The sequence below is a fragment of the Mustela nigripes genome, unplaced genomic scaffold, assembly GCF_022355385.1.
Source record: "Mustela nigripes isolate SB6536 unplaced genomic scaffold, MUSNIG.SB6536 HiC_scaffold_20, whole genome shotgun sequence".
Classification (NCBI taxonomy): Eukaryota; Metazoa; Chordata; class Mammalia; order Carnivora; family Mustelidae; genus Mustela; species Mustela nigripes.
Window position 1 is genome coordinate 103,845 of NW_026739436.1, and position 14,913 is coordinate 118,757.

Consider the following 14,913-nt stretch of genomic DNA (forward strand, 5'->3'; position numbering starts at 1 on the left):
TCTTGATGCCCTTTTCCAAGATAGCTCTCCTTACTCTGCCAAGTGCAATTACTCCTAATCTCATCTTATATCATGAATGGAAGGAAACTGGATATAGGTAAAAAGAAATAAGGTAGAGAGACATGGAAAATCACTATCTCAATTTCCCAAACTTCACATGAATCTAATAAATGGTAAAGAAAGCAAAGTTCAGCTAACTTGTACCCAAATACCATCTCAACTTCCTCAAGATTTTAGTCTCAGATTCCATGTCTCTGGCTCACAACTGTGTAAGATACAGTGTTATCTTTTATAAGGTATTTCATTCTTAAATGTTCTTTGACAGAATAGCATAAAAATACAACTACAAAAAATGCTCAACCTAGCACTTTCAATCATACACACTGAAATTTGGACATTGGTGCCAACAATGGTCTTGAAATTTAAACTTTAATTTTTACTACTTATTATACTAGAATATTATTCCAAAATAAAATCATATATGACATTTTTCTATCAACTATTCTCAAAAATATTAATGGTACACATTCATTTGCTATTTCTAAAGAAAATACATTTATGATTTACTAACAAAATAAAATAAATTTTCTGTTCAGTTTTTAACTTTACTTTGAATTCTTATGATCTTTCCAATTTTACAAGCACAAAAATTTCAAAAAACAGTCATTCTCTGAGGAATATTCAAATCCTCAACAATATTAACAGAAGGAAAAGAAATCATTTTTCCACTAACGTAGATAGCTAAACAACCACTACTAGTGATACCACTCAATTAGAAACTAGACATTTCTATTCTTAAGGAAGTAATTGTGTTGATTATCTTTAAAACCACTACCTACCCAAATCAATCACGTAAAGTCTTTGACTCAGGCTTGTGTTCTTCCACTCTTATTCTCAACAACTCAAAGACAGAAACAAAAATACAGTAGATTTGAAAAGGTATTTATGGTCATGATTTCCTAAAGAGATAAAAGACTTTAATTATACTTAGAAATACTTACTTTCAACACTGGACAAAGTACAGGGATTACAGTCAATCAAAGCTAACTGAAAATGCTGTGAGAGAAAAGCAAAAATATTAACACATTAAGCTCAGAGCTACATAAAATCAACTTTTATATGTTAGGCTCTGTAAGATCTAACATATAATAATGAAAAGATGTTACACAACTAAAACATAATCATGAACCAAATAAAATTACTGTCATTCAAAATCTATTATGGAAAGAAAAGTGTTACCAAGTTATTTATTCCCACCGGACAGCTAAAACTGAAAAATGCAAGGGTGAAAAACCTTTATTTATCCTGTGTGTAGTACTTCTATTAGATGGAAAACACAAACCTATTTCAGTATTCAAGCAAAAAATTAAATTACAGAAATATTTAATGACTCATGCTTTGTAATTCATTATATAAAAATGGAAAAGTCCAACGGTATCCTTAAGAACACAATTGGCTTTTTAAAAATTATTTCAAAATGAGGGGCGTCTGGGAGGCTCAGTGGGTTAAGCCCCTGCCTTCAGCTCAGGTCATGATCTCAGGGTCCTGGGATCGAGTCCCACATCCGGCTCTCTGCTCGGCAGGGAGCCTGCTTCCCTCTCTCTCTCTGCCTGCCTCTCCATCTACTTGTGATTTCTCTCTGTCAAATAAATAAATAAAATCTTTTTAAAAAATTTAAAAAACTAAAAATTATTTCAAAATGAAACTTCAAATTCAGGAACTAGAGAATTCTATGAGAATTATCTTAAAGAATAAAATATATTTGCTTTCACTGATTCTTCCATATCACTGTATTTCAAGACAGTTTAAAGCTATAATCTCACATCTGTTTCAAATGACCCATGTTTGGGGCACCTGGATGGCTCAATCAGTTAAACATCATCCTGGGTTCCTGGGATCGAGTCCCATATGTCAGACCTCCTGCTCAGCAGGGAGTCTGCTTCTCCCTATCCCCTACCCCTCCTCCTGCCTCATTCTCTCTCAAATAAGTAAAATTTTAAAACAAACCCGTTTTCAATTTCATCTGTGGACTGATTATACTATTCTTTTAAAAACTATATATTGTGGGGACGCCTGGGTGGCTAAGTTGGTTAAGCAGCTGCCTTCGGCTCAGGTCATGATCCCAGCGTCCTGGGATCGAGTCCCACATCGGGCCCCTTGCTCCGCAGGGAGCCTGCTTCTCCCTCTGACTCTGCCTGCCACTCTGCCTGTGCTCGCTCTTGCTCTCTCTCTCTCTGACAAATAAATAAATAAAATCTTTAAAAAAACAAAACAAAACAAAACAAAACTATATATTGTGTGTAAAATATGAAGAATCATTCATTAAATGTAATACTAACAATATAGCGCACTACTTATATCAAATAATGCACAATGTAGATTTCTGTCTAGACTAATTTAAATCTAGCATCCTGAATAACTGTATTAGATAAAAATACTAATTTACCAATCATTTGCTAATCAGTTAATGCATAACAATATGTACTTTATATAATACACAATATTTGCTAATATTAGCTAATAATTTATATTATAAATAATAATTTATATTATACAACAATACTTATAATATATAATAATAATATAGTATAATATAATAATACAGGGCGCCTGGGTGGCTCAGTGGGTTAAGCCGCTGCCTTCGGCTCAGGTCATGATCTCAGGGTCCTGGGATCCAGTCCCGCATCGGGCTCTCTGCTCAGCAGGGAGCCTGCTTCCTCCTCTCTCTCTGCCTGCCTCTCTGCCTACTTGTGTTCTCTGTCAAATAAATAAATAAAATCTTTTAAAAATATATATATATAATAATACATAATATACTAATTATATACAAGTCATTCATTTATCTATTTGTATATATTAAAAACACAGATAACGTTAATACATGAAAAAACTAAACGTTATTAAAAACACTAAGTTCTAATATCTATTACTTGCCACCATAAACATCACTAACATAAACTGCTCAACAGAAGACAGTAAGCACTTGATTTTTTTTTTTAAAGATCTTGTTTATTTATTTGACAGAGACTGCGAGACAGCAAGAGAGGGAACACAAGCAGGGAGAGTAGGAGAGGGAGAAACAGGCTTCCTGCTGAGCAAGTGAGGGAGAGGTGGGGCTCATTCCCAGGAACCTGGGATCATGACCTGAGCAAAAGACAAAACTCAATGACTAAGACACCCAGTTGCCCCAAGCACTTGAATTTTTAAAGCTAAATGAAAAATAAGGCCTGTTGATCATTCTAGAAAGTATTCTCACAAAGTACATTACATTTTAAAGTTCCCATTTATTTTTTAATGCTAAAATAATGAATTATAATATCATTAAGTAACCAAAGGACAAAATATTCAAATATCAACTACAAAAATACTATCCATACCTACGATGCGGATATTAAAAAAATTTTGAGACATACTGGTTATTTCAAGTCTAAAACACCAAGATGTACAAGTAGTGCAAACACTATCTTCTCCAAGTTTTAAAAACTACTCTTACATGAAGAATTAATGTGGAATTCACTGGAATACGTAACTATGCTTCTTCAGCCTCAGATAATGACCAAAAAAAGAGGTTTCTGATACTGTAATAAAAAAATAGTTGCAAATAGCATCCAAGGCAGAAACACTTAAGAGTGGCAACACAAGCTTGTTAGGCTTATGCAAGATATGCAGGCCAACCTTTCTAACAAACAGTATTGGAAAACTGCTCATCTACATGGAAAAGAATTAAGCTGAACCCTATCTTACACCATACACAAAAATTAACACAGAATGGATTAGATATGTTAATATAACAAACTATAAAACTGCTAGAAGATATGAAGGAAAATCTTTACAAACTCTAATTCAAGCAGTAACTTCTCAGGTATGACACTAAAAGCATACACAACAACAAAAAAAATTAAAATATTTCTACAGATTAAAAAAAGATTACCAATAGAATGAGAAGAAAACCCATAAACTGAGAGAATCTATTTGCAAATCACAGACCTGATAAGACATTAATATCCAGATTATATTTAAAAACTCCTAATAAAATGGGCACCTGGGTGACTCAGTGAAGGTTAAAGCCTCTGCCTTCAGTCCAGGTCACGATCCCAATGTCCTGGAATCAAGCCCTGCACTGGGCTCTCTGTCTGCCTCTCTGCCTACTTGTGATCTCTGTCTGTCATATAAATAAATAAGATCTTTAAAAAAACAAAATAAAACCTCCTATAATTCAACAGGAGAACAAAGAACCCAATTTAAAAATGAGGAAACGATTTGAATAAATACTTCTCCAAAGACAAAGCAAATGGTCAATATGCATTAGAAGGCACTTAAAATTAGTCATTACAGAAATGCAAAATAAAATTCCAATGTATTATCAATTCATTTTAAAAAAAGGAAGATTGATAATTTTGTTTTTAAATAAAAGGAAAGAAAAGGAAGTACTGGCAATGATGTGAAGATTCTGAAACCTTTGTAATGATGCTGTGAATGTACATTGTACAGGCACTGTAAAAATCCTCATTTTTTTCCTTTAATATTTTTATTTAAGGGGGCGCCTGGGTGGCTCAGTTGGTTAAGCCTCTACCTTCGGATTGGGTCATGATCTCAGAGTCCTGGGATAGAGTCCCGCATCGGGCTCTCTGCTCAGCAGGGAGCCCGCTTCCTCCTCTCTCTCTGCCTGCTTGTGATCTCTGTCTGTCAAATAAATAAATAAAATCTTTAAAAATAATAATAAATAAATAAATAAATAAATATTTGTATTTAACTGAGAGAGAGAGATTGAGAAAACAGGTGGGAGGCAGAGCAGAGGGAGAAGCAGACTCCCTGTGAAGGAAGGAATTCAATGAAGTACTCACTCCAAGACCCTGGGATTATCACCCGAACCAAAGGCAGACACTTAAATAAGTAAGCCACCCAGGCACTCTTTAAAAAATTATGTATGACACAGTATAATATAAATAATAATACTTTAATAATTCAAGATAATACCCGAAAAAAATTAGGCTAACCCATATATAATACATTTCATACGTTTTAAAGCTTTAAAATGTATTCTGCGGGCCCCTGGGTGATACAGTTGATTAAACATCAGACTCTTGGTATCAGTTCAGGTTATGAACTCAGGGTTCTGGGATAAAGCTCCATGTCAAGCTGCAAGCTCAGCAAAGATCCTGCTGAAGTTTCTTTCTCTCTCTTTCTCTGCATGTCCCAGTGTGTGCTCTCTCTCTCCAAAACTAGTAAATCTTTAAAAGAATTATACCTATTATTTCCTGAAATGAGACAAATTATTAACATGAATATGGCCTTTAAACAGTAAATACTTTAGTCATTAATATACCAATATTAAGGATTATTAAGAACAAATAATGCACAGAACCATGGAGACACAGAGGGTATGAAGTTCCCAAAACCCCACCCCCCCATTTTTTAGCAATATTCAGTTCTGATCACAATATATTGCACACTGCAGACATGCAATATATAAACACTGGATGAAACTTTGATGAGATATTACTTCTTACATGTATATTTACTATAACCTGAAAAATATAAGGTTAAAAATAAACCAAAACTGGTACGTGAATTTGCTAAAGAAACTTCCAACATTTGTGGTGCCTGGGTGGCTCAGTCAGCTTGGGTTATGATCCCAGGGTCCTGGGATCGAGCCCCCATCGGGTTCTCTGCTCAGTAGGGGCCTACTTCCCACCCCCACCCTGCCTACTGTGATCTCTGTCAAATGAATAAATAAAATCTTAAAAAAATTTTTTTTCCAACATTTGAATACTTAGAATAATAGTGTTTTTATTTTCTCATTCTGCAAGCCAAATATGTCTCCTTAATGTGGTAACACAGCAAGACGAAACTTTTTTTTTTTAAGATTTTTATTTATTTATTTGACAGACAGATCACAAGCAGGCAGAGAGAGAGGAAGGAAAGTAGGCTCTCTACCAAGCAGAGAGCCCGACATGGGACTCAATTCCAGGACCCCAGGATCATGACCTGAGTCAAAGGCAGAGGCTTTAACCCACTGAGCCACCCCAACAAAACTGACCCTGAAAGAATTTAATATATTAGTAGTTCAGTACTATTATTACAGTAAAATCCTCCAAACCAAAGAGTTGTATATAATTTAAATCACCCTGCATTTAATCTGAGTATTCTAGATCTTAACAATGAAACCTGTCCTGCAGAAGCATAAATCCAAACCAAAGACAACATAAAATATTAAACATTTGCAAACACTGAGAACCTTGAAAACCTTTACACAAAAAATAAAGGCAACAGAGACAAAAAGCAACAACAAGTTTGTGCTGGTATCAACACAGCACAGGAAACCAGCAAAATTAAAAGGCAATGTGCCAAGTGAGAAAAAAAAATGTACAAATCACTTAGCAGATAGGTTAACCACCAGAATATATAAAGAACTCATTAAACAGAATTGCAAAAAAGAAAAGAAAACAATCTGATTAAAAATAGGCAGAGTATCTGCAATGACAACTTTCCAAGAAAGACTAAACAGGCCCACCAGTGATTAAAAAAATACTCAATATTACTCATCATCAAGGAAATCCAAATCCAAACTATAATGAGATAGTACATCACACCTGTCAGAATGGTAGAATCAAGAAAACAAATAACAAGTGTTGGCACAGATGTGGAGAAAATGCACCGCTGGCGGTATTTTAAACTGGTTCAGCCTTTGTGGAAAACAGTATGGAAATTCCTCAAAAATTGAAAATTTCCATACTGTTTTGAAAATTCAACTACAATACAATTCAGCAATCCTACTCTGGGTCCCCCCTCCCTGCCCCCGCCAAAAGAAAACTAAAACACTAACTCAAAAAGATATATGCACCTCCATGGTCTTAGCAGCATTATATACAGCCAAGAGAGGGAAACACCTTAAGTGTCTATCAGGATAGATGAATGAATAAGGAAAATACTGTATTTTTTTAAAATACTGTATTTATCAGCATATACATATATACAATGGAACATTAATCCATCATTAAAAATGAAATCCTGCCATTTAACAACATGGATGGACCTGGAGGGTATTATGTTTTGTGAAGTAAGACAAAAATCCTATGTTATCATGTATATGGAGAAAACAAAAATTTCAAAAAAACCTGAATTTAAAAAACAAAAAGCAGGGCGCCTGGGTGGGTTAGATGGTTAAGTGTCTGCTTTCCGCTCAGGTCATGATCCTGGGATCCTGATCCTGGGACTGAGCCCCACATCTGGCTCACTGCTTTGTGGAGAGCCTATTTCTCCCTCTTCCTCTCCCTGCTGCTCCAGCTTGTTCTATCTCTCTCTCTCTCTCAAATAAATAAATATAACTTTAAAAACAAATAGAGCAATCAAAAAAAAAATCTTTTCTTTTTTCTCAATAAATGATGTTGAGAAAACTGGACAGTAACATGGGAAAGAATGAAACTAGACAAGTTTCTTAGAGAATACACAAAAACATGTTTGAAATGGATTAAATTCTAAATGTGAGATATGAAACCATAAAAATCCAAGAAGATAGTACAGGCAGTAACCTCCTAGACTACTGGTCATAGCAACATTTTTCTAGATGTTTCCTGAGGGAAGGAAAATAAAAGCAAAATAACTGGGTCTTCATCAAAATCAAAACCTTCTGGCGGCACCTGGGTCCATCCATTAAGTGTCTGACTCTTGATTTGGCTCTAGTCATGATCTCAGGGTCATGATCCAGAGCCATGCATGGGTCCTGGGCTGAGCTGGGCATAGAGCCTGCTTAAGATGTTCTGTCTCCCTCTCCATTTGCCCCTCTCCCAGTCTGTCTGTATCTCTCTCTCTCCAAAAAACAAAAACAAAAACAAAACACTTTCTGAACAGGAAAGAAAACTAAAAAGCAACACAATATACTACAGGTGTTGGAGAGGATATGGACAAAAAGGAACCCTCTTGCACTACTGGTAGGAATGCTGCAGCCACTCGAAAATAGTACAAAGTTTCCTCAAATAGTTAAAAACAGAGCTCATCCTATGACCCAGTAATCAGACTACTGGGTTAGAATACAAAAAGCATTAACTGATACATGCACCTCTATTTTTGTTGTACCCCTTTTTTTTTTAAAGAACAGCTAAGTTAAAAAAGCAAAAACAAACAAAAAAACAGCCCAAGTATCCACTGAGAGACAAATGGAAAATGAAGATGTAGTATACGATACAAGCTATTAAAAAGAATGGAACCTTGCCATTTTCAATGACATGGATTGATCCTAAGAATATAATGCTAAGTGAAGAACGTCAGAGAGAGACAAATACCGTATGATCTCACTCATATGTAGAATTTGAGAAACAATCAAAGGAGAAAGGAAGAGAGACCAAACTGAGAAACACTTTTAACTCTAGAAAACCAAGTGATGTTTAACTAGGGCGGCCCTCTCAGCCCCCCGCTGTGTGAGAGTGGGTGCTGGATGGTTGAAACAAGTCATATGGATTAAGGAGTGCAGCTGTGATGGACATCAGGTGTTGTATGGAAGTGCTGAATCACCATACAACTGAAACCAATAGATAACTCTGTATATTAACTATATTGAAATTAAACAATTTGTAAAATTTAATAAAAATAAGTAATTTTTCAAAAAGCTCAAAGATACAGAAAACAAATTGGTGACTGCCAGTGGCAAAGGGTAGGGGATGAGCAAAATGAGCACTGGTGGCCAAAATATACAACTGCCAGTCTGTGAAGTCTTTTTTTTTTTTTTTTTTAAGATTTTATTTATTTATTTGACAGACAGAGATCACAAGTAGGCAGAGAGAGAGAGGAGGAAGCAGGCTCCCTGCTGAGCAGAGAGCCCGATGCGGGACTCGATCCCAGGACCCTGAGATCATGACCTGAGCCGAAGGCAGCGGCTTAACCCACTGAGCCACCCAGGCGCCCCCAGTCTGTGAAGTCTTAAGTAAATAAGTCAGTCTTGAGAGGTAACATACAACATAGCACTGTAGAGAAAAATTTTGTACTGTATATCTAAAGGTTGTTGTTTAAGAAAAAAAAAATAGAACTTGGGGGCACCTGGGTGGCTCAGTCGTTAAGCAGCTGCCTTCAGCTCAGGTCATGATCCCAGGGTTTTCAGATCTAGTCCCACATCAGACTCCCTGCTTAGCAGGAAGCCTGCTTCTCCCTCTCCCACTCCCCATTTCTATTCCCTCTCTCATTTTGTCTCTGTCAAATAAATAAATAAAATCTTTTAAAATATAACTTACAAGAAAAATATTGTTTTTCCTATGTATGATGATATTTGTTAACTAAACTTACTCTTGTGATCATTTAGCAATATATACAAATATCAAATCACATTGTACATCTGAATTGTGTATATATACTATACATATAATACTATATATCATGTCCCAAGTTTTTGAACTAATAACTAGTGTTGAAGTGAGGAAATCGTGGAAAACTGGTTGGTTTTTTGAGACTATTTTACATAATAACTAGTCACTGAAAATATATGAAAGCAATGCCTGGCTGGCTGACTCACTCAGTAGAACACATGGGTCCAGATCTTAGGGTCTAGCATTTGAGCCCGAGGGCATAGTTTAATTAAAATGTAGAAAAAGAAACTTCAAAAAACAAGCCCACCTATTTCCATTGTACACAGTGTATATTCCTTTAACAGCAATCTCGATGCACAACACATGACCCAAACTTGAGTTGGTGAGAAAGCCTTAGATTTGCTCCATCACCAGAAGGACACATGGCCTATCATCCATTCTGTTTTGTTTCCTACCCAGGAAAGACTGAACTTCTGGTTTAAAACACACACAGCCTTCCCATTCATTAACCAAAGTAGTAAATTTCAATATCCTACCAGCTAATCTAAGAATGACAGCAAAGAACCATGGAACTTGTTTCTCCTTCATTAAAATCTGGTATAAATGGAGCAACTGGAGACTCCGTCAACTGAGCATATGCTTTCAGCTCAGGTCATAATCTCAGGTCCTGGGATTCAGTTCTGCATTGGGCTCCCTGCTCAGCAGGGTGTCTGCTTCTCCCTCTCTCTCAACCTCTCTCCTTGCTTGTGCTCTCCTTCTCTCTTCCACTCAAATAAAAATAGTATCTTCAAAGGAAAAAAAAAAACCTGGTACAATTAAATCCTCTGAATCATAAACTTCAAAAAGTGACTAAATAGGGCGCCTGGGTGGCTCAGTGGGTTGGGCCGCTGCCTTCAGCTCGGGTCATGATCTCAGGGTCCTGGGATCGAGTCCCACATCAGGCTCTCTGCTCGGCGGGGAGCCTGCTTCCTCCTCTCTCTCTGCCTGCCTCTCTGCCTACTTGTGATCTCTCTCTGTCAAATTAAAAAAAAAAAAAAAAAAAAAAAAGGCAAAGTTAAATACCACCAACAAAAAAGGTCAACACTAAGCCACTAAAGGGAATGTGACAGAAACTACACACATTCTGCCTTCTTTTCCAGTATCTAATTCTCAATGTAGTTCCATGCCAATCCTCAAATGAATTCACTACACCTCCGAAGAGTGATCTTTCTGAAACAAAATATCTAGTCACATTTTTCTCAAGCTTGACATTTTTATATGACTAATGCATTACTCCTAAATAAAAATGAGTTATCTTTTCAAAATTATTTTTATTAACATAGGACTGTATCATTTGCCCCAACGGTACAGGTCTGTGAATCATTAGTCTGACGCATTTCACAGCACTCACCACAGCACAAACCCTCCCCAATGTCTATAACCCAACCACCTTATTCCTATCCCCCCAACACCGGGAACACTCAGTTTGTTTCCTGAGAAAAGAGTCTGTTATGGTTTGTCACCATCTTGTTAAAAATGAATTATCTTTATGAAAATGTTCACACTGAAGTCTTAGCCGTATTTTCTAGCCATAAAGTAAACCTCAATCATTGGGCTGTATATCTGCCCTTAATTCAAAGTTCCTGGCATACCAGGTAGCTCAGTTGGTTAAGTGTCCAACTCTTGGTTTTTGGCTCAGGTCACGATCTCAGAAGTCCCACATGGGGCTCTGATGTTAAGAGTGCTGTTCCAGCTTGAATATTCTCCCCCCTCCCCCCGCCCGCCGTCTACTGCTGTTGACAGCAGGGTGCTGTGGCAAGTTTCTGATTTTCCTCTACTAAAGGTACTCTGAACAATACATGTTTTTCTCTACTTCCTCATTCCCTTCTTGTCTGGCTATCAAACATAAGTTAGTAAATTTTTTATAAGTTAAAAATTAAACAATTATTTTGGGGAAAAATATTGAGTAAGCTAATAGATACTATTTCATTAATAATGTTCATGGAGGCTTCTACTAAAATAGCACTTTATATTATTAAGCCTAGAAAACCAAACACTGCCAAAACATAATTAAAAGTCTGTATTAAAGTTATTTATTTCAAAATGCAAAATATGTTGTTTGAAGTACCACACTCTAATTATACCGTAACTTGTGGTATGGTGTGAACCCAACTAATGCCATCTTGAACAAATCTGCTATGATGAGCACTCTGTGATGTAAAGCCTTCTTGACTATAATAGACACCAAACCACATTCTTTCCTTTGTTTAACCCCACCCTTAGGTATACTTTCTGTCATAATGTTCTTGATCTGCCATAATTATAGGACTGTGACACACATTTATCCTGAAAATTATTCTATCACACGATATTGTTCCTTAAGCACTTTTCCTAACTTCTAAGACTTTAAAAGCAGGTCAGTGGTCAGCCTGTCACGCAGGACACCGGGGTTGGATTCCCCCCACAGGGAGCCAAATATAAGGACCTGCCCCTCCCAAAGAAACTTACTTGTAAACCCCGGATGTAGGGTCGGGGCAGCCCGGATGAAGACATCCAATCAGTGGGGCCCGCATATATCGACTAGGGAGAATTGAAATTCAATTGGTCACCTGTGTGTGGGCGGGGCTTGACCACCCCCCATAAAGGTTGGTCTGCAGGCTGTCCCAGGAAGAAGGAGGAAGAAGGAGAAAGAGAGCTGTCGGAGGAAGAAGAAGGAACAGGAAGGAACTCCAATTCTTCCTTGGGAGCAGAAGAGTTGGCAGGAGCATAAGAGTTGGGGGGAACAGAAGAAGCAGAGTGGGTGGGAGCAAAAGGAGAGCTTTAACAGCTGTTGTTAGAGCTGTGAAAGCGACCTACAGCCCCGAGCCATCAGCAGCCCCTGAGCCAGCGGTCTCAACGCCAACAGGCCTGAAGCCAGCGGACCTGCCACCTGGAACCACGACCCTCCGCAGCCGCACCGCGGGGAACGGCCTAGCCCCCCCACAGCCTCACCACCACAAGAAGCGGCCCTGAGCCGCGACCCGCCTTGCAGCCCCCAGCGGCCTTGCCGCTGGACCTGTGAACAGGCTCGCTGCCCCGAGTCTCAGCCCCTCCCTGAGCGGCCTCACGACCCGGATTCGTGGCCCCACTGTGAGGGGCCTTGCCAAGCGTTGTCATTCCAGGGAGTGTCGTCATTCCAGGGAGTGGCCTTGTCCGCAAGCAGCCTTGTCCGGAGCAGCCATGTCCAGAGTGGCCTAGTCTGGTGTTCGGCCTCCTCAGCCAGCAGCCTCCTCCGGAGCAGTAGCTTCCTCTGGGGAGCACCCTTGTCAGAGTGATGTCATGGGGAGCGGAGTCTTTGAAAGCAGAGTTGTCCTCCTGGTCATCGACGCTGTCGTCGTCATCAGCAGTGGCCTCGTCCAGAGTGGCCTCATCTTGGGAGCGGCTCTGGCTGGGGAGCAGCCTCATCTGCAGAGCAGCCTCCTCCAAAGGCTTGGGAGTGACCTTGTCGGAATCATCGTTGTCGCCTTTTCGTAAGAGACAGCCCTGACCGGTTAGTTTGATTCTTGATGCTTGGCGCGAAATAAAGCTTTGCTTGACTTTCTCTTTGTATCAGTCTCTCCTTTGATCACGGACCCTCACACTGGGGGCCCCTCCGGGATTTGAACCCGGGACCTCTCGCATTCCACGCCCGGTTCCACACCAGCAATCCAGGCTTCTTACCCATTTAAGGTTTGAGAATAGGCTGAGATCCTTCCAGCCCTAAGACCTCTAATCATTCGCTTTACCGGATAAAATTGTGTAGGTTCGTGTGCAAAAGCGCCAGCTATCCTGAGGGAAACTTTGGAGGAAACCAGCTACTAGATGGTTCGATTAGTCTTTCACCCCTATACCTAGGCCGGATTACCCATTTGCAGGTCAGGACTCCACCAGAGTTACCTCCACCGCTATGGACCTCCACCAGAGTTACCTCTGACTTCGCCCTGCCCAAGCATAGTTCACCATCTTTTGGGTCCTAACAGAAGTGCTCATGCTCCACCTCCCCTGCTGCCAGCGAGACAGGCCGGTGGTGTGCCCTAGGCAGCCTGGACAGGACTTGAGATCACACCTCCCAAGGGGAGCAGCGCCGGCCTTCACCTTCATTGCGCCCTGGCGGCTTTCATGGGAGCTCCTTGGTCCGTGTTTCAAGACGCTATGGTGGGTGGCCGACATCCCTGCAGACCCCGTAGGCTGGCTTGGCTGTGCTTTGGTCGGGCCTGGAACCCCCACTCCCCCCAACCCCTCACCGCTGCCAACGGCACGACCTACCCAAGGCACACTAGGGACAGTCTGCCCCGCACCCTACCTTGCCCCCGGCTCCCGGGGTGGGGGAGGGGTCGCGCTGTGGGAGGGGCGGCCCCACCCCTGACACCGGCGTGCCCACACGGGGTGGACACGGGTGAGCTCCTGCGGGGGTGGGCGCCAGGAGGTGGGAGAGCGAGGCGACTGTCTGCTCCCGCGGCCCAGGATTCAGCGAGCCCTGCTGCTGGGGGTGTGGGGGCGGTGCTGTAACACTCGGGGGGTGGGATCGCCTCCCGAAAACAGCGGGACCCCCAAGCCACCTTCCCCCATCGGCCTTCCCAGCAATCCCCGAGCTGGTCGCAGTGCTCCCCCGTGGAAATGGGCCCAGCGGCGGCCAGGGGGGGCTTGTGGCGCCACACGGTGACCAAAGCACAGCGAAACAAGCACATGGGGTTAGCAGTGATGTAGGCAGAGCTCTACTGACCTTGAGACTGCCCAAAATAAACTTCTGTCCCTAAGTCCCCTTAATAAACCATTTCTCATCAAGCTAGACCTTGCTGGGGTTTTTCTTAGGTCTTTGGCCTTTGAAAATAATTCTGCATATACCTTCCTCTCACACAAGTATACAGGAAATAACTAATAGAAAAGCAAATAAAGCTAGCAGTGCTTTATTTTTCATTGCAATCTGATGAATACATATATTGCTTAAATGTCACCATTTTTAATACATGTGAAATTTACAATGAAATTATTTTGTCTTTTGACAAACAGAAATACTTCTAAATTATATGAATCTATAATGAATTAGAGATTGCAATATGCTAATAATTTGAATTCTGTATAAAACTCTTGTGTATGCTCTGAAAATACAGTAGCAAAGATAAAGTAATCTGGAATACCTACCAAAATTAAGGAGTTTATTCACACTATAAACCCCGTAACTACCTTCTTCATCAAGAAAGCCTTACTACAAAAATAGGTTTTTTTAAAGATTTTATTTATTTGACAGAGAGAGAGATCACAAGGAGGCAGAAAGGCAGGCAGAGAGAGTGGGAGGGGAAGCAGGCTCCCTGCTGAACAGAAAGGCAGATGCGGGGCTGGACCTCAGGATCCTGAGATCATGACCCGAACCAAAGGCAGAGGCTTAACACATGTAGCCCCCCAAAATAATAATTTAGTAATAACATCAACAACGAACTGCTAAATAAACAATCTGGCTACTGATGCAGTCGAAATTGTGAACTACATAAATACTAATGGATTAAATTCCACATTATGATTTAATATAAAACACTACAAATGAGGGGCGCCTGGGTGGCTCAGTGGGTTAAGCCGCTGCCTTCGGCCCAGGACCCTGAGATCATGACCTGAGCCGAAGGCA

General features: G+C 40.1%; 1 protein-coding gene across 6 annotated transcripts in view; it reads right to left on the reverse strand.

Annotated features, from left to right (window-relative positions):
• Positions 1 to 14,913, reverse strand: part of LOC132008037 (histone demethylase UTY-like) — a 192,547-nt gene that overhangs the window by 85,030 nt on the left and 92,604 nt on the right. For all 6 annotated transcript variants that reach the window (XM_059386438.1, XM_059386437.1, XM_059386436.1 and 3 more), the window contains exon 7: positions 1,002 to 1,056. In XM_059386438.1, coding sequence (XP_059242421.1) covers positions 1,002 to 1,056 — 55 coding nt within the window. The remainder of the gene's footprint in view (positions 1 to 1,001; positions 1,057 to 14,913) is intronic.